Source organism: Gopherus flavomarginatus, chromosome 3 (genome assembly GCF_025201925.1).
Source record: "Gopherus flavomarginatus isolate rGopFla2 chromosome 3, rGopFla2.mat.asm, whole genome shotgun sequence".
NCBI classification, from domain to species: domain Eukaryota; kingdom Metazoa; phylum Chordata; order Testudines; family Testudinidae; genus Gopherus; species Gopherus flavomarginatus.
Window position 1 is genome coordinate 109270413 of NC_066619.1, and position 21905 is coordinate 109292317.

General features: G+C 42.3%; 1 protein-coding gene across 22 annotated transcripts in view; it reads left to right on the forward strand.

The window, feature by feature from the left end:
- The window catches only part of MPDZ (multiple PDZ domain crumbs cell polarity complex component), a 138115-nt gene that overhangs the window by 106855 nt on the left and 9355 nt on the right, over positions 1–21905 (forward strand). For 21 of the 22 annotated variants that reach the window (XM_050942956.1, XM_050942954.1, XM_050942957.1 and 18 more), the window contains 14 exons: positions 4024–4220; positions 8873–8964; positions 9278–9368; positions 9695–9775; positions 11185–11277; positions 11379–11453; positions 13190–13379; positions 16008–16153; positions 16572–16655; positions 16749–16942; positions 17399–17546; positions 18145–18231; positions 20462–20558; positions 21315–21358. In XM_050942956.1, coding sequence (XP_050798913.1) covers positions 4024–4220; positions 8873–8964; positions 9278–9368; positions 9695–9775; positions 11185–11277; positions 11379–11453; positions 13190–13379; positions 16008–16153; positions 16572–16655; positions 16749–16942; positions 17399–17546; positions 18145–18231; positions 20462–20558; positions 21315–21358 — 1619 coding nt within the window. The remainder of the gene's footprint in view (positions 1–4023; positions 4221–8872; positions 8965–9277; positions 9369–9694; positions 9776–11184; positions 11278–11378; positions 11454–13189; positions 13380–16007; positions 16154–16571; positions 16656–16748; positions 16943–17398; positions 17547–18144; positions 18232–20461; positions 20559–21314; positions 21359–21905) is intronic. The other variant, XM_050942961.1, reaches the window with a different exon arrangement.

Consider the following 21905-nt stretch of genomic DNA (forward strand, 5'->3'; position numbering starts at 1 on the left):
TCCAGACCCTCCCTTAGAAGCCTATCTCCGGTGATTAACTACCCTTATAGTTAGAATGTTTTCCTAATACCTTACCTCTATCTTCCTTGCTACAAATTAAGGCAATTACTCTCTTACATGTCCTTACTTGGACATGGAGAGCAATTTATCACCGTCCTCTTTGTAACAGCCTTCAACATATTTGAAGACTGCTGTCAGCTCCCCCGTCAAAATGTTCCATTCTTTTCAACCTTTCCTTGTAAGTCAGGTTTTCTAAATCTTCTGTCATTTTTGTTGTTCTCTGGACAAACTTCAGTTTGTTCACAACTTTCCTAAAGTATGGTGCCCAGAACTGATTACAGTATTCCAGCTGAGGCCTCATCAGTGCCAATTACAGTGGGACAATTACCTCCTGTGTCTTACATATGACACCCTAAAATATAAGCCTTTTTTGCAACTGTATTACATTGTTGGCTCATATTCATTTTGTGATCCACTATAACTAGGGCCCTACCAAATTCGCAGTCCATTTTGGTCAATTTCATAGTCGTAGGATTTTTAAAATAATAAATTTAATTATTTCAGCTATTTAAATCTGAAATTTCTTGGTCTTGTAATTGTGGGGGTCCTTGCCCCAAAAGGAGTTGTGTGTGTGGGGGGGGCGAGTGAATCGCAAGGTTATTGTAGGGGGGATTGTAGTACAACGACCCTTACTTCTGCGCTGCTGCTGGTGGCAGTGCTGCCTTCAGAGCTGGGCAGCTGGAGGAGGGCAGCTTCTGGCTGGGAGTCCAGCTCTGAAGGCAGAGCTGCTGCCGGCAGCAGCACAGAAATAAGGATGGCCTGGTATGGTATTGCCATCCTTACTTCTGCGCTGCTACAGGCTTGCCCCCCCCCCCGCCCCCCTGCAAATCTCTTTTCGTTCAGAACCCCTAATTTGAGAAACCATGGTCTCCCCTGTGAAATCTGTATAGTATAGGGTAAAAGCACACAAAAGACCAGATTTCACAGTCCATGATGTGTTTTCCTGGCGTGAATTTGGTAGGGCCCTAACTATAATCTCAGATCTTTTTCAGTAGTACCTAGCCAGTTATTCCCCATTTTGTATTTGTGCATTTGATTTTTCCTTCCTAAATGAAGTTCTTCGCTCATCTTTATTGAATTTCATCTTGTTGATTTCAGACTACTTCTCCAGTTTGTCATGGTAATTTTGAATTCTAATCCTGTCCTCCAAAATGCTTGTGATCCCTCAAGGCTTGGCATCATCCACAGATTTTATGTGCATACGATCCACCCTATTATCAAAGTCATGAGTGAAAATTTTGAGCAGTACTGGTTTCAGGACAGACCCCTGCAAGACCCCTAGCAATATCCTCCCATTATTAATTATGCTTTGATATGGTCTTTCAACCAGTTATGAATGTATCTTTGTAGTAATTTCATTTAGATCAGATTTCCCTAGTTTGCTTATGAGAGTGTCATTTGGGACTGTCAAAAGCCTTACTAAAATCAAGATGTATCACATTTACAGCTTCACCCCCATCCACTTGGCTAGTAACCCTGTTAAAGATGGAAATGAGATTGGTTTGGCAAGATCTGTTCTTGACAAATCCATGTTGGTTGTTACTTATTACCCTATTATCCTGTACATATGTACAAATTGTTTAATAATTTGTTCCAGAATCTTTCCAGGTATCAAAGTTAGATGGGTTGGTTTATAATTCCCTGGTTCCCCTTTGTTTCCCTTTTAAAAGATAGGTACTGTGTTTGCTCTTCTCCAGTCCTCTGGGACCTCACCTGGCCTCCATGAGTTTTCAAAGATAGTTGTTCCAAGATTGCTTCAGCTAGTACCTTAAGCATCCTAGGGTGAATTTCATCAGGCCCTGCTGACTTGAATACATCTAACTTACCTAAATATTTTTAACCTGTTCTTTTCTCATCCAGGCTTGTGTTCTTTCTCCTTTATTGTTAATATTAATTGCATTAAATATCTGGCCATAATTAACCTTTTTAGTAAAGACTGAAGCAAACTAGGCAGTAAGCAACTTAGCCATCTTGATGTCATCCATTATTAGCTCTTCTTCCCCACTCAGTAGTGGACATGCATTTTCCTTCCTCTTTCTCTTGTTTTTAATGCTTTTATAGGCCATCTTTTTGCATTTGATGTCTATACATTTTGTGTTTTAGCCTTGCTGATTTTGTCCCTACATCCTTGTGCTATTCTTTTGGAAAAATTGCTAAGGATGAATACATGTTTCCACTTTTTCTGGATTCCTTTATTTTCAGATTGTTAAAGAACTTCTGATGTTGACCTTGTACTGTTCTTCCTATCTTTCCTTCATATTGGAAAAGTTTGCTCTTGTGTTTTTAATGTTGTCTCCTAGAAACTGTCAGCTCTCCTCAACTCCTTTTTGCCTTAGTTTTTCTTCCCCTGAATTTTACCTATCAGTTCTCTGAATTTGTTCAAATCCTTGTACTGCTGCACTCATGCTTTAGACTCATGAATTCTATTATTCCATGTTCACTTTCACCCAAATTGGCTTCCAGCTTCAGATTCACAGCTAATTAATCCCTGTTGATAAGAAACAAGTCTAACATGGTTGCCCTCTGGTTACGTCCGCCACTTGCTGCAACAAGAAGTTGTCCCCGGTATGCTCTAAGAATGTACTGAATGTTTTTGCTTTTGCTGGATTACTTTTCAAACAGATATTTCTTTAGTTACATTCCTCCATTATTACAGGGCTTGTGTTTTGGATATTTCTCTTGGTAGTTCTAGAAATCTTTCATCCATCTCCTTCTGATTTGGTGGTCTGTAGTGGACCCCCACCATGATGTTTCCTATTTTTCACCATTTATGCTGATCTGCTCAGTCATACCTGTCAGTATCATTAATTCTCACATTAGTGAGCAGCATGGGATAGTTGTCACAGGGACAGATGAGCCTTGGCAGCCTTTCCACAAAGTCTCAGACATAGGCTCCAGTCAGGCAGCACATTTCCTGGGACATCAGGTCAGAAGACGGATGCCTCCATCCCCCTCAAAATGAAGTCCCTGACCATTAGCCCCCTTTATCTCCTTCTCTTGGGTGTGGTGGCCATGAACCTCCCAGCCTTGGGATGAGTTGGCTCCTCTTCCTCAGCCACTGGGGCCTGCTCATCTCCTGTTTTCTGTACAGCATATCACTTCTTGACCTCAATGGAAGTAGGACCTTGGAGTGAGGTGGAGCACTTTCTGCTGCCCAAGCTGGCTAGCAGCCAATCTTCTCCCCCCAGAGCAGCTGGTTCTCCTTCTTCCCCTGGTGGTGCTGTATTCTGTTCCAGCTGGCTGCATTATCCATCCTGGACGTCTTCATGTGCATCCCGTCAGTATCTCCTTGTGCTTCTGGCAAATGAGCCACACCTCCTGCAGCTCTCTTACCTGCTTCCTGAGTGACGCCACCAAGAGTTTCCTCTTGTACTGGGAGTGTTTCTCCCTTCCTGGCTTTCTTCAGCAAGGATGTGCAGGTTGCATTCCCAGCAAGTCAAGACCATGAGCTGAGTGGAAGCGTACAGGATCAGGATGCCTGGCTGGGCAGGGACTCTGCAGGTACAGGCCAAGGAAGAGATAGCAGTGGTGTCAGCAGTGCAGTGTTTTCCTGCCACTGAAGATTCTTTCTTGCAGAGTACCTACAAGTTAAGGGGAAAAACCCACTTTCCTTTGTTGAGGAGCTCAACTGGCTAACTCCCATAGTCTCCCAGCTGCCTTTGTCTCACCAGCCATGTGTCCATGTGAAAGATGTTTTATTTATTGGTATCGGGGAAGAAACCCAGAGAAAATAATTTAAAATGTTCATTTTAAACCCAGCCCCCAAGCAACTGGGAAGCATTGTTACAAGTGACATTAGTTTTAGCTGAAAAAGGGAGTAGTTTGTGCTGCTTCAGGGATGCAGGGATTCTGCTGTTGGATAATGCCTGTTGCGCACTAAAGCTGATTAGCTGAATGACTTGTAAAGGGTTCTAATATGAATTCAAGCCCTTCTCCCCCAACCTTTTTTCCCCTTACGTTTAGAAAAGATCACACAGCGTTATGGAAATCTACCAGGGGACCTGCACATGATAGAGCTGGAAAAAGGAAGGACTGGTTTGGGACTTAGCCTTGCTGGCAACAAAGACCGGTCCAGGATGAGTGTCTTCATAGTGGGAATTGATCCAAATGGGGCAGCTGGAAAAGATGGAAGGTTACAGATTGCAGATGAGTTACTAGAGGTAAGTTTCTAGCAGTTGTACTTAAAAGTGAACATGTTGACTATAAAGGCAGTAGAGTGGTAGTTTCTTGGTGCAATATATAGCCTTGAGTTAACTATATAGCCTTGTAATACCAAAATTATTTCTTTGAAAGCACATTTTCATTCTGGCATGTGCCTAATGGTTGAAGTTGGAAGGCTTTTTTCTTCAGTCAGACCACTGCTGCATAACATTTTATATACAGTACGTGAAGAACACAGCTTTGACATCATGGAGCAGGGTGGGTAGGAGGAATTAGTTTTTGAACTAAGAAAAATACTGTGTCATACAGTGATAGTCCTTCTGAGGTTCTCCCACTAGATTCTGTGGACTGCTGCAGGCCATTGTTGTTACAGCTCTGTCTATATTGTTTATACATTCGTCACATGAAATGAAAGGGAAAAAAGAAATCTGGAACAGCTGTATTTGTATCTTGGGCTTTAATAATTTAATAATCTATTTAGGCTGCTTACACATGGTGTCAAGGTTCCTTCCCCACTCTGAACTTTAGGGTACAGATGTGGGGACCTGCATGGACTCTTCTAAGCTTAATTACTAGCTTAGATTTGGTATCGCCGCCGCCACCCCCAAGTACCACCCTTTTCCCTGGATAGTCTTGAGAGACTTCACCAATTCCCTGGTGAGTCCAGATCCAATCCCTTGGATAAGGAGAAATTAACCATCCCCCCTCCTTTCTCCCACCAATCCCTGGTGAGTCCAGATCCAATCCCCTTGGATCTAAAAACAAGGAGAAATCAATCAGGTATTAAGAAAAGACTTTTAATTAAAGAAAAGAAAGGTAAAAGAAAACCCTCTGGGAGAGATTAGCATACCAGATACTCTCACAGACAACAGATTTAAAACACAGAGGATGTTCCCCTGGGCACAAATTTAGTTACACAAAAAAATTTGATTCTACCTCTAATTGCATAAGACAGGTTACAAAGAAATAAACGTAAACCTATTTATTCCTTTCTTAACTTACTACTCTGATAAGAGGCTGGTTCCTTGATCTTTTTCACTCCGGCTGAAACTGAAACTCTAAACAAAGGAAAAACTTCCCTCCTTCCTTTTGAAACATCTTGTTCCCCCATCGGTTCCTCTGGTCAGGTGTTAGCTAGGCTAGGTGAACCTTTTAACCCTTTACAGGTAAAAGAGGCATTAACCCTTAACCATCTGTTTATGACACATGGTATCCAGTGATATCAGGACCCTTGTTGCACAGACGGGATCCTCATTCTAAACCACTGTTGGTTTTTTTGTCTAACGTGTAAAGCTTTTTTTTTTAAATACTGTCTCAGTTCAATAGATGGCACTTGCAGCAGTTGCTATCTTATAACTTTTGCGCTCCTTTTCCTTTTGGTGTAGGGTGACATTCTGCCTGTTGCACAGAACTGGCAAGGCCATCTCCACCACTTCAGCTGTGTGGTGGGGCTATGCAAAGGGGAATGCCAGTGGAAAGGAGATGTGGGGGCAGGGAGGCACAGCAACTCCTGAGAGGCACTGTGCCAGTTCCAAATAGGCTGATGCAGAAACACGTGCTTTCAGACCAGCGGAAAAGCTATGGGATCTGTCATGGTATAATTCCCCACTCTGAACCTTAGCATCCAAAAGATGGGGTACCAGCATGAATTCCTCTAAGCTCAATTACCAGCTTAGAACCTGTAGCGCTGCCACCAACCAGGAATTCCAGTGCCTGGTACACTCTGGTCCCCCCAAAACCTTGCCCGGGGACCCCCACAACCCAGACCCTCTGGATCTTAACACAAGGAAAGTAAACCCTTTCCCTCACCGTTGCCTCTCCCAGGCTTCCCCTCCCTGGGTTATCCTGGAAGATCACTGTGATTCAAATCTTAAAACAGAGAGGAAAATGCACCTTCCCCTCTCCTTCTCTCTTCCCCTCCCAGATCCTCCCTGAGAGAGACAGTAATCCTAACACAGAGAGAAATTAGCTTCTCTCTCCCCCTTCCCTCCTTTCTCCCCACCAATTCCCTGGTGAATCCAGACCTCGTCCCCTGGGGTCTCACACCAGAATAAAAAAAACAATCAGGTTCTTAAACAAGAAACTTTTAATTAAAGAGAGAAAAACAGTAAAAATTGTCTTTGTAAATTTAAGATGGAATATGTTACAGGGTCTTTCAGCTATAGACACTGGGAACACCCTCCCAGCCTAAGTATTCAAGTACAAATTAAAATCCTTTCAGCAAAATACCAATTTGAACTCCTTCCAGCCAAATACACATTTGCAAATAAAGAAAACAACCATAAGCCTAACTTGCTTTATCTACCTAGTACTCACTATTCTGAACTTATAAGAACCTGTATCGGAGAGATTGGAGAGAAATCTGGTTGCACATCTGATCCCTCTGAGCCCCCAGAGTGAACAACAACCAAAAACTAACAGCACACACACAAACTTCCCTCCCTCAAGATTTGAAAGTATCCTGTCCTCTGATTGGTCCTCTGGTCAGGTGACAGCCAGGCTCACTGTTTTTGTTAACCCTTTCCAGGCAAAAGAGATATGAAGCACTTTTGTTCTATTAACTCTTACTTATCTGTTTCTGACAGGATCCGTGACTGTGGGGATCCGCTGAGATGGGGGTATTCACATACTGGCTGCCGAGGCCCAGTTTTCACTACAAAGGACTTTTTCAAATCAACCAAAATGTCTTTTCATATAGAGCTTGATCATGCAGGATCAACTTTCATTGACCCTCAAACCAGCGCCCAGAACTGTACAAACAAAGGTTCCCACCCTAAGGCACTGAGAGCTGGTTCCATTCATTCATTCATTCATTCATTCATTGCAGTGCTAAATGGACACTGAGGGCTCTCTGCCACACCGATCTTGTGAATGCCAAGACTATAACAGGGTTCAAAAAAGAACTAGATAAATTCATGGAAGATAGTTCCATAAATGGCTAGTAGCCAGGATGGGCAGGATGGTGTCCCTAGCCTCTGTTTGTCAGAAGCTGTGAATGGGCAACGTGGGATGAATCACTTGATGATTACCTGTTCCATTTATTTCCTCTGAAGCACCTGGCATTGGCCACTGTCGGAAGACAGAATACTGGCCTAGGTGGACCTTTGTTCTGACCCAGTACGACCATTCTTATGATTGTCTCACTCCTTTTGCTCCTCCAGAGCCTTCCTGCTAACCACCACCACCCCCGTCCTCCCCTCACACTTCTCTTTGTACCTATCTTCCATGCTACTTCTGTGTTTGTAATTCCTTCCTTCTCCTCATGCCTCCATACTCTCCTTCAAATCCTTCCTTTAAAATGCTTCTACAGTTCTCTCTCCAAGTGCTCACCACAGCTTTTGTGATTACGCCAGCAAGTGTTGCTTGTAAACCGCATTGTCTGAGTAAATGAGTGCCTGATTGTTCAAAAACAGGAGTAACTTTCCTGACATGAAAATTCCCTTCAGTTTCAATAAGACTTGTCATAAACAGATGGTTAAGGGTTAATGTCTCTTTTACCTGTAAAGGGTTAAAAAATTCACCTAGCCTAGCTAACACCTGACCAGAGGAACCAATGGGGGAACAAGATGTTTCAAAAGGAAGGAGGGAAGTTTTTCCTTTGTTGAAAGTTTCAGTTTCAGCTGGAGTGAAAAAGATCAAGGAACCAGCCTCTTATCAGAGTAATAAGTTTAGAAAGGAATAAATAGGTTTACGTTTATTTCTTTGTAACCTGTCTTATGCAATTAGAGGTAGAATCAAATTTTTTTTGTATAACTAAATTTGTGCCCAGGAGAACATCCTCTGTGTTGTAAATCTGTTGTCTGTGATAGTAGCTGGTACGCTAATCTCTCCCAGAGGGTTTTCTTTTACCTTTCTTTTCTTTAATTAAAAGCCTTTTTCTTAATACCTGATTGATTTCTCCTTTTTTTAAGATCCAAGGGATTGGATCTGGACTCACCAGGGAATTGGTGAAGGAGTCTCTCAAGGCTACCCAGGGAGGGGAAGGCTTGAGGGGGAAAGGGAGTGATCCAGACACTGAAAATTCTGGATGGTGGCAGCGATACCAGATCTAAGCTAGTAATTAAGCTTAGTAGTGTCCATGCAGGTCCCCACATCTGTATCCTAAAGTTCAGAGTGGGGAAGGAACCTTGACAAGACTACTCAAGCAAGTAATGTCACACACACACACACACACATGGTTAGAGGATCCAACTCTCAGTGCCTTAGGGTGGGAACCCTTGTTTGTTCAGTTCTGGGCACTGTTTTGAGGGTCAATGAATAATGATAACTTTCTTGTTGGATAAAGGCAGTTCATTTACTTGTACTTACAACTGGTAGCGTTTTCCTATGACTCGGTTCTGTCTACTGCTAGTGAGTCATGAAGTGATCAATGACAAATGGAAATAAATGATATGCCTAAAGGCAAGCCATTGTAACCTAGAGAAGGACATTTTTCAGCACACTGAGAGAGTCTAGAGCCAAACCAGCATTGGGAGGAATGTGATGAACTAGAGGGGTAAAAACAGTGTTGTATATTGCAGAGTAAATTTTTAAAATGATGTTTAAGAGGTGATGGTGAAAGAAGATAAGTGTTTGTAGTAGATCACTTAAGCTGGTGGAAATTTAGGGAAATTAACATTCTGAGCCATATTTGCCATTCTCCTTCATCTAGATCAATGGACAAATTCTCTATGGAAGAACTCACCAGAATGCTTCCTCAATAATCAAATGTGCACCATCTAAAGTGAAAATCATCTTTATCAGGTAAGCAGTGTTTAAAGTGTCTTTCCTACAGTAATCTTTAACTTGTTTAAAAATGAATTTTTTCACAAGCTGTTTTTATACAAAAAAATTAAGTCTTCCCAATATCACAGTTTTTTCACCCAGGTAATTTTGGTGATGTACTTCTGTAAGTCCAACATTTGGACTTTACAGGTTATGTATTTTCTTTTTTGTGTTTTGATCTGCATCTTGACTGCCAAAAATAAAACAAAATAAGAAATGAAGGTAGTAAAATTAAACTTGTGAATAGAACTATGGTGATTCTTCAACACGTGTGTGCTTTAATATATTGCAGAAATAAAGATGCAGTGAATCAAATGGCTGTTTGCCCTGGGAAATCAATAGAACCTTCCCCTTCCCCTTCAGGGACTCCTCAAAATCAAGAGGTAATCTAAACATTGTGTGAGTCTATTTGAGCTTTCAGGAGGAAAAATACTCTAATATTTGTTATATTTTACAGCAGAAAAAGTCCTAGTGGAAAACCTGATGGGGTTTTAGCATAGCAGTTGAACATTTTGGTCCTGATGCTGCTGTCAGTTTACACCGATGTAAATAAGGCGTAGCTACAGGAAAGTCATTGAAATTATACCAATGTAAAATTAGCTTGAGGGGGGAGTCAGACCCACCATATGTTTGTTCAGTTTTTAAGGGTACACCAAATGCCTGTTTTTAAAATACAGTTGTGCATTGCTAAATTGTCTTCCTCTCTCAGGGCCAACCAAGTGCTACAAATCCTGTTACGGCTATAGACTTAAATACATATAAAAATATTCAGCATGTGGAACTCCCTAAGGTAAATTTATATTTTGACTAAATTTATATCAGTGCAAGCTTATTGTTGCAGGATTTCTCTTCTGTGATTGTGTCCCCCTGGAAACGGAGGGACTGTTCCTTCCCTTGGAGGGTGAGACGGACCACTGGCAATTTTATTCTATTTGCAGGTGGTCCCAAAAACTCTCCTTAAAGCAGCAGTTGGGCCCAGAAACTCCTCAGCATCTCAGCTAGGCGCTCCTCCCACGTAGTTGAAATTTAGCACATCCCATAGCTACATTTCTCAGGAATAATGCACTGCTTGTCTCATCTCTGCAAAGTTTTCAGTAAACAGCAGCAAGGGCCCAGCACAGACACTTCTGGAGATTTTGGAGGTCTCGTGCGATCAAGAAAAGGTAGGCAAGAGAGTCAGGAGACAGATGTAGGAAGGCCAGCTATGTTGCACTGGAAAACTAAGCGTGGTGAAACCTCCATGGTACATTTTGGGGTTGCGCCATCTCTGTCCTTCTGTGAACTAGTTTGACCTAAACAAAACTGTTTGGATTGAGAGCACAGAGCAAAGTTTTTGGTTAGGACTTACCTGTGACTGTCCAGGTGAAATCATTGACTAAATTGTTCCAAGTAACTTAATTAGCAGACTGCAAGCACCAAATCCCAAGGACAGTGTATCCAGGAATAATATATACTTTGCTACCAGAAATCATGCATCTTCTGGGAGAAAGGAGCAATGTGGTCTCTGAATATGCACCTGCCAGAGGAGGGAAGGAAAATGTTTGTTGCTTTTTTTATAAACTCATAAAAGCTAGCTGCATGCACTAGACTTTAAGCTCTGAGAGTTGAAAGTTGCTGGTTAGTCTATATGCACCATTGCCATCTGGTCTTTTCCATCTAACTGGGAATAGATATTACAGATAACAGAATCCAGATAGTAATTTGTTTGTGGGTGAGGAAGCCAGGGAAAATTCACCCCACCCCCACAAAACATTAAACATTTTCACTGAAAGAGAATGTATTTTTCCCTTTTCTACATTTCCCACTCTTCTATATGTTTTCCTGTGGTCTGCAGTATCATTTGTTTAACCATGGTATGCCACCCTATTTTCATCATTTCACAGCTTCAAAACTTTTGGTGTGGCTTCCTCCCATTTAAGAATTGCTCAAATGAATCACTGTTAAAATCCATTAAATTTTAGAATGTCACAAGTTAGAATTCAAAGCATTTCAAGCTTATTTAGATTCTCTGACCCGTTCATGGGTTAGAGAAAGTGAGTCCTTTCCAAATAAGTCATTAATATTTATTTCAAGCTTTGAGACTTCATGAAACATCAAACTTCTATGACATCTACAAACTTCAGTAGGTTCACATGAATATGTGTAGTTCAACTTTGATAAATGTAGCACCTTATTGACTGTACATTCCTATTCCCACAGGATCAAGGGGGACTGGGTATTGCCATCAGTGAAGAAGACACACTTAATGGAGTGGTTATTAAAAGCTTAACAGATCATGGTGCAGCCGCAAAGGTGAGAATTATAAATGACGACACATTTGGGAAAGAGGATAGTAAACCACTGAGGAAGAAAAATCCTACATTAATCTTTTTTTGGTCAATTTTATTTCCCAGGATGGACGGATCAGAGTTGGGGATCAGATCCTTGCAGTGGATGATGAAGCTGTTGTGGGCTATCCTATAGAAAAGGTACTTTAGGAATAAAAGGACAATAGCAGTTATAGGAGACAAATCCAGACTCGTCCTCTAAAGTTGCAGAGCAACCTGTGCAGGAAATCTTGTGTGGTTCTACTGTGACTGAGCTATGCAGTGTGGATTGTAGCCTGAGGATGATGGTCTGTTAGTAGTGCAACCACATGCATTAACACTGATGTATTCTACATTAGCATGTCATTCTCTTTGGGAAAGCATAATTCCTGACAGCAAATCATTAAACTGTGGTGACACTCTGGGAGGTGACTGTAAAAATGGTATTGTGGGGTTCTGAGTTCATTGGCTGTGTGGCTTCCAGATAAAATTTTACTCAATTAGCGATTTTTTGCCCCCTAATTTCCAGCTCTGCAAACTCAACCTGGTCTCTGTAAGGAGTCAACCTGGGCTCTTTCTCGCTCTTTGTTACCACAAATAGTCACTCTGCAATTCTAACTGAGTTAGCACATTCTGTTTGATACAGCACAGCTGGAATAGAATCCATCTCTCTCTCCCAGAGCTGTATTGGCTCTGCAGAATTAACAGGCAGTAACATTCATTGTTGTCTGTAGAGGAAGCAGATGTGGTTTGGGGTATAGAACAGATCTGTTGCCTAAGGTGTCAATTTTACAAAGTCACTGTTCCAATTTGAAATCTACTTTAAAGGCATGATCCTGGGGGGTGCTAAGCACCATCCACTCTCACTGAAGTAATTTTTAAGTCAGTGAGATTTGAAGGATGCTCTATATGTGTGTCCGGATCATGACCTAGGGAAGTTGGGACCACAGGTCAGAGCAGGATCAAACCTAAGGCTGAGTATCAGTTCCAGGTTGGGGTTGATACCAAAGATCAGAGTCTGAGTCAGGTTTTAGGGATCTGGTCAGGAGGCGAGATCCAGATTAAGCCAAGATTGAAGCCTGGAGTTCAAAAACAGGGAGCAGGAATGATCATAGCAGCTACAGGAGAGCTGCACTGTTACCTGGATGCTTCCTGGGATTCCTCTTGGGGTTATACAGGGCAAGGAGCCAATCAGGAGCCATGAGGCTGCTTCTTGTCAGACCCCTTGAGGAGGGACTTCCTGTGGTCTTATGTCCTCAGTGGATTGTGGGTAATTGAGCATGAGCTGGTCATAGCTGACACAGTATGGCAGCATAGAGGTGTCTGCTGCCTGGCCTGCATTCGAGACTCTCTGGCCTTACAACCAGGCCCTGTGTTTGCCCCCACCTCGCTTTCCTCTTCAACATCCCCTCCCTCTGCTCCATAATTGAAATATTAGTTGTACCATGTTTCCCACCCCCAAACCAAACATTTAATCAAAGACATTGGATGGCCTGCTCCTATTCCTATTGAAATCAGTTTTGACATTTACTTCAGTGAGAGCAATATTGGGCTCTGCACCAACATTAGTACTTACCCCTAGTTTTCTGATTTTGTTCTAATAACTATCAGTGTACAATGTAGCATCCAGGAAAGCTAACATGGATTGTGTGCCATAGCCTCAGTAGAAATTGGCATAGTTTCACTGAAGTCAGTTGAACTAATCTGATTTAGACCAGCTAATGATCTGGCCCACAATAATTAACTGTGTTGCAACTCATAATCCAAAACATCAATCTTCTTCATTCCCGGCTCCAAGAACAACAGGTATGTGTGACTTTTTGCTCCTTATCATGGAGCAATTGCTATGACTGGTGTTACGGTTGGATCATTCGCTGTTCTCTTTATTATTCAATAAGTTTATCAGTCTGCTGAAGACATCCAAGACCACAGTGAAGCTCACAATCAACTCAGTTGAACATGATAGTCAAACATCTCTTCAAGCACCCACACCCCCACTTTGCAGTGCTACCCCAGGCGAGCGGAAGAACATCCAGCAGTCGCTGATGATTCCGTCTTCTGGGTCTCCAGAACCAGAGACTATTAAAAGTAAGAACCCTATTGTTGTCTCTAGTCTTAACAGTGGGCTAAGTGATAAAAAATGAAGAGCATCGTGAATATCTTCAAAGAGCTTTTCTTCACTTTCTTGCACCTCTGCTCCCAGACCAGTCACAATTGCATCCTTGCGCTTTTCTGAGTGCAGAAATTGCTTCCTTCTAGCACTCTACATTTGGTGACCAACCTAAATGGAGCAGGAAAGCAACAGAGCTATGACCTTACTCTGTCTCCACACTGCCCAGGTTCAGAGGGAGGAGGACAGAGAAAAGCATCTGGCTCCCATCCTAAGCTCCGTTTCCCCCTGCATGTTAGGGAATGGTTGGATACTCTTGTTCTTCCTGGGGCAGTGGACGTTGCAGCACCATCAGCCTAGGCCAGGATCTGAGTGAAACAATCTGGCCCTACTTGCGTACAGTGAAGATGGGTGCATATGTTGATATAAATATTTATTTATTTTTCTAGTTTTTCTCTAGCTGCTTGAGTGGAACCTCTGAAAATCAGGTCCCTTTTATTTATTTAGGATTTAGGTGCCTATCTTTAGACAACCAAGTTTGAAAACTTTGGTTAAAAACTTGGTTGTGGGAACTCCAGCACGTCAGTGGTATAAGTGAAAATAAAATCCAGAAGCTCTCATCTCTAATCCCCTTCTCTGGTCATAGACAAACACCTATCAGAGATTGTCTAGGTCAGAGGTCGGCAACCTATGGCACGCACGCGAGCTGATTTTGCCTGGCACACAGCTGCCGGCTGGGGTCCCGGCCGCCGACCCTGCTCAGCCTGCTGAGTGAATGGAACCCCAGACCGGCAGCCGGGACTCCAGACCGGCGGCAGGCGCACCCTCCAGCTCCTCCCTCACCGCACTCGGGCTCTGCAGCTCCCAGGAGTGTGAGCCACCGGGGCGCAGGGCCCTGAGCCTGCTGCGGGAGGTGTGGTGGCTCACACTCCTGGAAGCCGCAGAGCCCAAGCGCGGTGAAGAGGGAGCCAGGGGGCGCACAGGAACCACTTCCTGCATGCATCCACTGCCGGAGCCCCCCTGGGGGGGGGCACCAGCCTGGGCAGGCGTGCCCCCCAGCTCCCCGCCTACTGCGCTCGAGTTCTGCGGCTCCCGAAAGTGTGAACCACCGCTGCCCCTCCTGCAGCTCCCCCCCCTCCCGCTGCCTCAGCACTCCACATGGAGTTTTGCCTCCACGTGGAGCCAATTTCTGACCAGCATGGGTATGGTAAGGGGAGTCCCAGGGGGCAGTCAGGAAGCAGGGGGAAGGTTGGATGGGTCAGGAGTTCTGGGGGTCCTGTAGGGGGCGGGAAGTGGTTGGATGGGCTGTCGGAGTCCCGGGGGTCTGTCTGGGGGTGGGGGTGTGGATAAGGGTTGGAGCAGTCAGGGGACAGGTAGGGGGTAGGGTCGTAGGGGGGCAGTTAGGAGAGGGCAGCTGGGACAAGGAGCAGGGAGGCTTAGGTAGGGGATGGGGTTCTGGGGGGCAGTGAGGCAGGGGTCCCAGGAGGGGGCAGTCGCGGGACAAGGAGTGGGGACCTGGCAAAGCCAGTGAGTGAATTCGGGGCAGGGGCCACTGGGGTCGGGTGTTGAGGGGAGGGCTCGTGTGGAGGCTATGCACCCTCCAGGGGAGTTCAGGGGGCATGGAGGGGGGAACCTGGTCTGAGGAGCAGCCCCTAGGCACGGCTGGCCCCTGGGCAGGCTGACCCCTGGGGTCTATAAAGGCTCATTGGGATTTGCCCCTCAATGAACCAGTGTGTGCGTGGGGCGGGGCGCGCAAGGTGGAAGTTTCGCCTAGGGCACAAAACATCCTTGCACCGGCCCTGCCCCAGGGGGTGCGTGCACCCCAGGTTAAGAACCACTGCACTAAACTGAGAAGATCTGCATTTTAATTTAAATGTAAATGAAGCTTCTTAAACATTTTTTAAAAACTTGTTTACTTTACATACAACAATAGTTTATAGACTTATAGAGAGAGAGACCTTCTAAAAATGTTAAAATGTATTACCGGCATGCGAAATCTTAAATTGGAGTGAATAAATGAAGATTCAGCACAGCACTTCTGAAAGGTTGCTGACCCCTGGTCTACATATAATCCTGCCTCACCATAGGGGATTGGACTAGATGACCTCTTGAGGTCCCTTCCAGCCCTACACTTCCATGATTCAGGAACACTGCCTCCCTAATACATTTTTCAAAGCAAAAAGGAAAGCCAGGAAATCCACCCAGTGGCCCTAATTGATCAGGTACATCAACATGTACGAGAGCAGGGTGTGGCCTGGCAGTGAAGAAATAAGGCCACGTGCAATATACACATCTTTGTTCACAGTCTCAACAAACTGAGTATCATGGACCTGGTGTTGGTTGCGCACCAAGATTAGGAGTTGTGATTTAACCAGAGCACAGCTCTTTGGGAGTAAGGGGAGGGCCAGAAGTTTGTATAATTTTATTTCTTGGGAGTATTTTTAAAATCAGATGAGTAATTAGAGTAGGTTGAATTTTGGGTCCATTTGCAACTATTCTTGTAAGGCTGTCAACGATCTCTCAAAATGTTATTTTAAAGTTCTTTTTTTTCCCCCCAGTTATTGTGGCCACTCACTTTAACCAACCAGTTTAATTGCTGTGTTTAGATACAAGCAGGTCCTCAACTCCAGCCACGTTAGCTTCTGACCCAGCTACTTGTCCCATCATCCCAGGATGTGAAACAACCATTGATATCTCCAAGGGACGCACTGGACTTGGATTGAGCATTGTTGGGGGAGCAGACACTTTACTGGTTCGTAAAAATCAGTGATACTTCATAATGAGATGACAGTACCAGTTTTAAGTCCCTAGTAGAAAACGTTTCTCTGAAGGTGAATATATTATTTCAACAAGTGACTGGAGACAATGTCTGTCTGAGATTTGCTGCACTGAACTGATTTAAGCTTGAACCACAAATATTTTTGTAATTACACTTTTTAAAGCAGAAGAAAGTGACTTATTTAAAGACCTTTTGCCTTTAGAAATGAGAATCTGAGTTCTCTTATAGCCTGCTTAGTTTGATTACTTAGTTTGCTGTTGTCTGTTTACAGTCCTGTCTTCTCGTACTAGGATTTTTCAAAAGCTTTCTCCAGAGCCAAAGTTTGGACCAGTTGCAGTGCATACAAGAAGTGTTCTCCAACATGCAATGTATTTTTATTGTTAATCCACAGGGAGCTATTATTATCCATGAAGTATATGAAGAAGGAGCAGCATCCAAAGATGGAAGGCTCTGGGCAGGAGATCAGATTTTAGAGGTGCAGTCTTGTGTATATCACTTTTAAATGCTCATGAACTCTTCAGTCATTTAACTCATGAAAATACTCAATCAACATGTGGTTACATTCCAGGTGAATGGAATTGACCTCCGGAATGCCACGCATGATGAAGCAATAAATGTTCTCAGACAGACACCCCAAAAAGTCCGTCTCACTGTCTACAGGGATGAGGCCCAGTACAAGGAGGAAGATATGTACGATGTTCTCAATATAGAGCTGCAAAAGAAGCCAGGCAAAGGCCTCGGATTAAGTATTGTTGGGAAAAGGTATGAAGTCAATGGAACTACACTGATGGACCCTAGCTTGAGACTTAACCCTTGGACCACAGAGCCAGCTCCAGGATTAGAGGAATGAAAAGATGAACCCTCCCTCCCCAAACTTTACTCCTCCACCATAGATGAATTGTCTCTCGCAGTAAATCTGTTCGTTACCAGCATGTTGTCAAACAGTGTCGGTTGTTTTTTTTTTAAATAAAACAAAAATAGAAGGTGATTATAATTTTACTGTGGGCCCATTTGGCCCCCTTTCTGTGGGATTACTCAGGAAGTAAGGTACTACTCAATGTGAGTAAGGGTGGAATGGTGGGATCTAGTCCCCATTTACTAACCAGAAATTCTAGGAAACAGTTTCTCTGTTCTAAGCAAAAGTCTTATTACAATATGGATAGTGAAATGGTACAAACAGTGACAAGCTTGAAGCAGAATACAATTGTGTGTTTGCAGAAATGATACGGGGGTGTTTGTGTCAGACATCGTCAAAGGAGGAATAGCAGATACAGATGGGAGACTAATGCAGGGAGACCAGATCTTAACAGTAAATGGAGAAGATGTTCGAAATGCTAACCAGGAGGCTGTTGCTGCTTTGTTAAAGGTAACTGTAAAAACAGAGTTGGAGACAAGCTGCAGAGTTTAGATCTGGAGCCAAACTGTCTTGAAGTTCAGGTTGGATCCAGGGCTCAAATTCAGACCATCATAGAGCTGGAGGAGGTAGTGAAGAACTTTGGAGCCAGATCTGAACTTTCCCAACTATAAAGATGTACACATTTGGTGTTTTACTGTATGCACATTTCTAGGTCAAATTAGTAATGTTGGTGGCACACAGATTCATATATCTTAAATATAGAAGATCATCTAGTCTGACTTCCTGAATAATGCAGACCACAGAACCTCACCCAGTAATTTCTGTCTCAAGCTCGTAACTTCTGATTGAACTATAGCATATTTTTTAGAAAAACATCCCATCCTGTTTTATTTCACGGTATATAATTGATATACTATCCCATTCTGGCTCTGATCCTGCAATGAGCTTCACCTGTGCAGTGCTCATTGCAGGATTGGGGCCTGTGTTTATACACTTTCCATAAGTCTTATTATTTCCATCATCAGTAACTAATATATGCCTTTAATATTAGTACGTTAATGGGTCCTTTCACAGTTGGAAACTGCATTATCAATTTCCTGTTCTTCAGTGTTCATTAGGTATTGTAAGACTAGAAGTTGGAAGAATAAAAGCAGGTCCATTCCATTCTGAGAGGAGACCATCCCAAAGCAGCCAGGTTTGTAACCGTGAAGCAGTTTAGTTTGGAAGAAATCAACTGTGTTTAAATAATTCCCTTTATTTGCTTTTATTGATTTTTACAGGGCAAAGATTAGTGAACCCAGGATGAGTTAAAAAAAGCAGCTTTTATGTACTTCACAGCTTTTTCATAGCCACGTCATATGTTAACTTTAGCATATTATCTGTTTAAGGCATCATACAGCCAAAAATTATCCCATGGTTAAAGTTTACCTCTTTGCTGCATTGCCTGATCATGATTTTAGGGCCCTCTCCTAGGAGGTGCAGAGAGCTCTAACTCCCACTGAAATCAGTGAGAATTGGAAGGTGCTCATATTCTTGCTGGGTCAGGCCCCTAACTTAAGAATTCCTCTCCTGATCTATATTATTGTCCATTAGGTATTTTATTCAGCTTTCTGCCACACTGCTCTGATATACCTACAGAAGGCTGCAAAACAATGAAAAGGTTGAGAAAACAACAGCGTTTTAAATGGTTAATAGAGCCAGTCAGAAAATGGAAATTTTGGTCTCTGTCAAGCTTTTCCAATCAGCTCTACTGATTAATTCTAACATAACAAAAAAGTGTATGATCTTCATCTGTTTCCATATCTGATGCCTTTTCTACACTGTGGAGCTAGACATGCAGCTAGACACTGCAGTGAAAAACAGGCTGCATCCACATTGCTGTGTGTTGCTATACAGGGCAGTGAAAGGCTCTGGCAGAGGAGAGGCAGGGAGGAAAGGTTCTAACTACGGGCAGGTCCCAGTGCCTTTCCCCTCTGCCTCCTCAACCAGAGTATTTCACTGCTGTTGCAGCCTTTCCCTATTGCGGGGAGGGGCTGAGGTAATGGGATATTACACTGCTAAAAATAGTAGCGTAGAGGTGAGAAGCACTGCTTGGGTGTAGTGAGCCATGTAGGGTATATACCCTAAGGTTCTAACATGTCTAAGCAGTGCTTTGTCATCTGCACTTCTATTCATACCAATACTGGGGCAGAATGGAGGGGTAGGGGCGTAGCTTGAATGTGTCCTTAATACTAAACAGTTCAGATTGTACTGCTATGGTGATGTGCCTGTGTTTTCATTATAAACTTTATTTTTCAAAGACTCAGAATTTTTATGAAGATTTCTCTGACTAAACAGTAGGCTTACAGACCATCAAGGCCTCTGCCTAAAATGTTCATCATCAAAGACCATCAAGGACCTAAGCCTAAAAAACTCAGATCAGATTAGTTAGGAGTGAGGTGAAGATTGCAGGATTTGACCTGGATGCATTTTTCAGTAGGAGTTAGGATTGAGTAAAGACTGCAGTACTGGGTCCTCCTTAAATATATATGGATCTTCAGAATTTGGCTAAGGTGAAAATACAGAATCAAGCTATAACCCAGGCCGTTAAGCCAGTAGAAATATATAATGAGTAATTTTTACTTGAAAAATCTATAAAGCCATTGTAGTCTAATAATGACACAAAATAACACAACATCAGTCACTTTGTCCCCTCTGATATATATATATATACACACGCAGCTGATGTCAGAGTTCTAATGGGAGATGCGCGTACACAGCTGAGAGGATAGTCTGGCCTTAAACTTTATTTATATAGCATCTGAATTAACAAGTGAGTACAGACAATGGAAAAAATATGTTTTCATTTGAAATGTAAACTGAGTAGAGAAATTCAAATCACAAGAATTACAGAGCAGATTTTAAGACAAAGAAGATATGGGGAGGAAAAAGTGTTTTTATAGTTGTGGCTGATGATGTGATTACAGACAGCGAAGGAAAATGGATGGTGTGGATTGAGGGGGAAAAGATGCAATGGAATCATATGTTAGGGTTCACCTATCTTCTTTGTCAATGTTCTATACTCTATCCTTCACTTTTTAACTTTTTGTTAGAAGATTGTCATCAGTTACACCCATAAAACTCCAGCAAAGTCATAGGAAGTTCCATGAGTTAATCTGAGGGCAGAATTTGGGCCCCTAGAAGCAATCTTTTGAAAGGTTATGGAAGGTTTTAGCTATGCAACCACAAACCTTCAACTAAGAGAGCCCTCCAGAATGCTCTGAGGATATAGAGGAGTTATTGTTAGTCTCATTTCTCATCATTTCTTGCTAGGCATAAGAGGAAATAGTGCTGCAGCAAATAGTGCTGGAGCTCATAATTTTATTTTCTGGCAAGTTAGAAGTTTGAAGACTATGGTATAATCCCAGTGTGATGTTATATTTTAGGTCAGTGAAGGAAGTGGCAGCCTGTCATCATTCAGTTTCCCACCTTCTGGTTCCAACCCATCCGAGGGCTTTGAAAGTGGTCTTAAGAAGAATGCTAGTAAGATTCATTTGGTGCCTTTAATATTTTATATCTAAAACTTCTCCCCATTATCCTGTCTGAATCAGTAGCTGAGATATCTTTTGTTTCTCTGAAGTGCTAGATATTGTTTTGAACTGTAGGCATAAAAGCAGTCCCTTTGTAATTCAAGTCTAAAATGCTGAGAGGGCAACTATTGGAAAAAAAACCCCACAAAACAACACATAGGTATCATTTTATATCCCTTTATAAGCGTAACGGTGGCAGCTTGTCATATCCTATGTTGTATTGTAAGAATGCAAGTTGTTAAATCAGAGACTCTCATAAAATGTAAGCATATCTTCCATTAAAGTGTCTCATGCATCCCGCATGTGAATCTGTGGACAGAATCAGATTTTGTATCATTATACCAGGAAAGATGAGTAACAATTTTCTCATGTTTAAGTTACAAGAAAGTCATTATTTTGCCCTGAATTTGTCTTGTTAATTGCTCAGATTGAATAAGCCTGGCAGTCTTTTTTCCAGAATATATGTATTATTCAGAAAATGAATGATTGGGTATCTTTTTTTTTTTTAATTTTGTGTAAAATACACCTATTCCTTCCCATCTCAGAAGTAGTTCAGTCTTGTTAAAGTAATGAGAGCAGATGTCCAGGCATGTTACTATAAGAAAAGAGCAAAAGCTAAAATCATTATAACTCTTTTTATGGCTATAATGGAGAGCTTCCTTTAAAATCTTACCCAACCGTTTATTTATTTATTTTTATCATTTCACAGAATCATCTGAAATACAAGGATTAAGAACGGTTGAAATAAAAAAGGTAAGTCGTACAGTAAAAATGTACTGGGAACTGGAACCCCTGAGCAGCTATAAATTAGTGTGTTTACACCCACTGAGGATCTGGCCCTAGATTTTTACCTATTGGAGAGAGGCAGTTTTATGTCCCAAGACTTGTGAAAGATATTTTAGGTTTTCATTAACATACATCTAGTTTTGTGAGTCAATCCATTTTATAGAACAAACACACTAATGGCACTTTTACATCCAGCCCCTAGGTTTTCCAGCTGCTGTGGGGATGTAACACACAGATCCCCGTAATATCAGTCTGAGTCAAGCATCTAGATTCCTGTAACCTACTTTGAAAATTTAAGGGACAAAGAATTAGCAAAAGTTTGGGCCATATTTTTATTTTAGTCACACTGAGTTAAATCCAGAGTAAATGGAGTTTAGGATGTACAGTCTCAGTTTTTATCATATTTTTCTTATTGAATCATTTTCAGTTAGTTATTGTATAAGTACATCCTATTTTTAACTGTACTGTATATTTAATAAAATCATCAGTATATAGATTCTGAGATCAGTTTCTC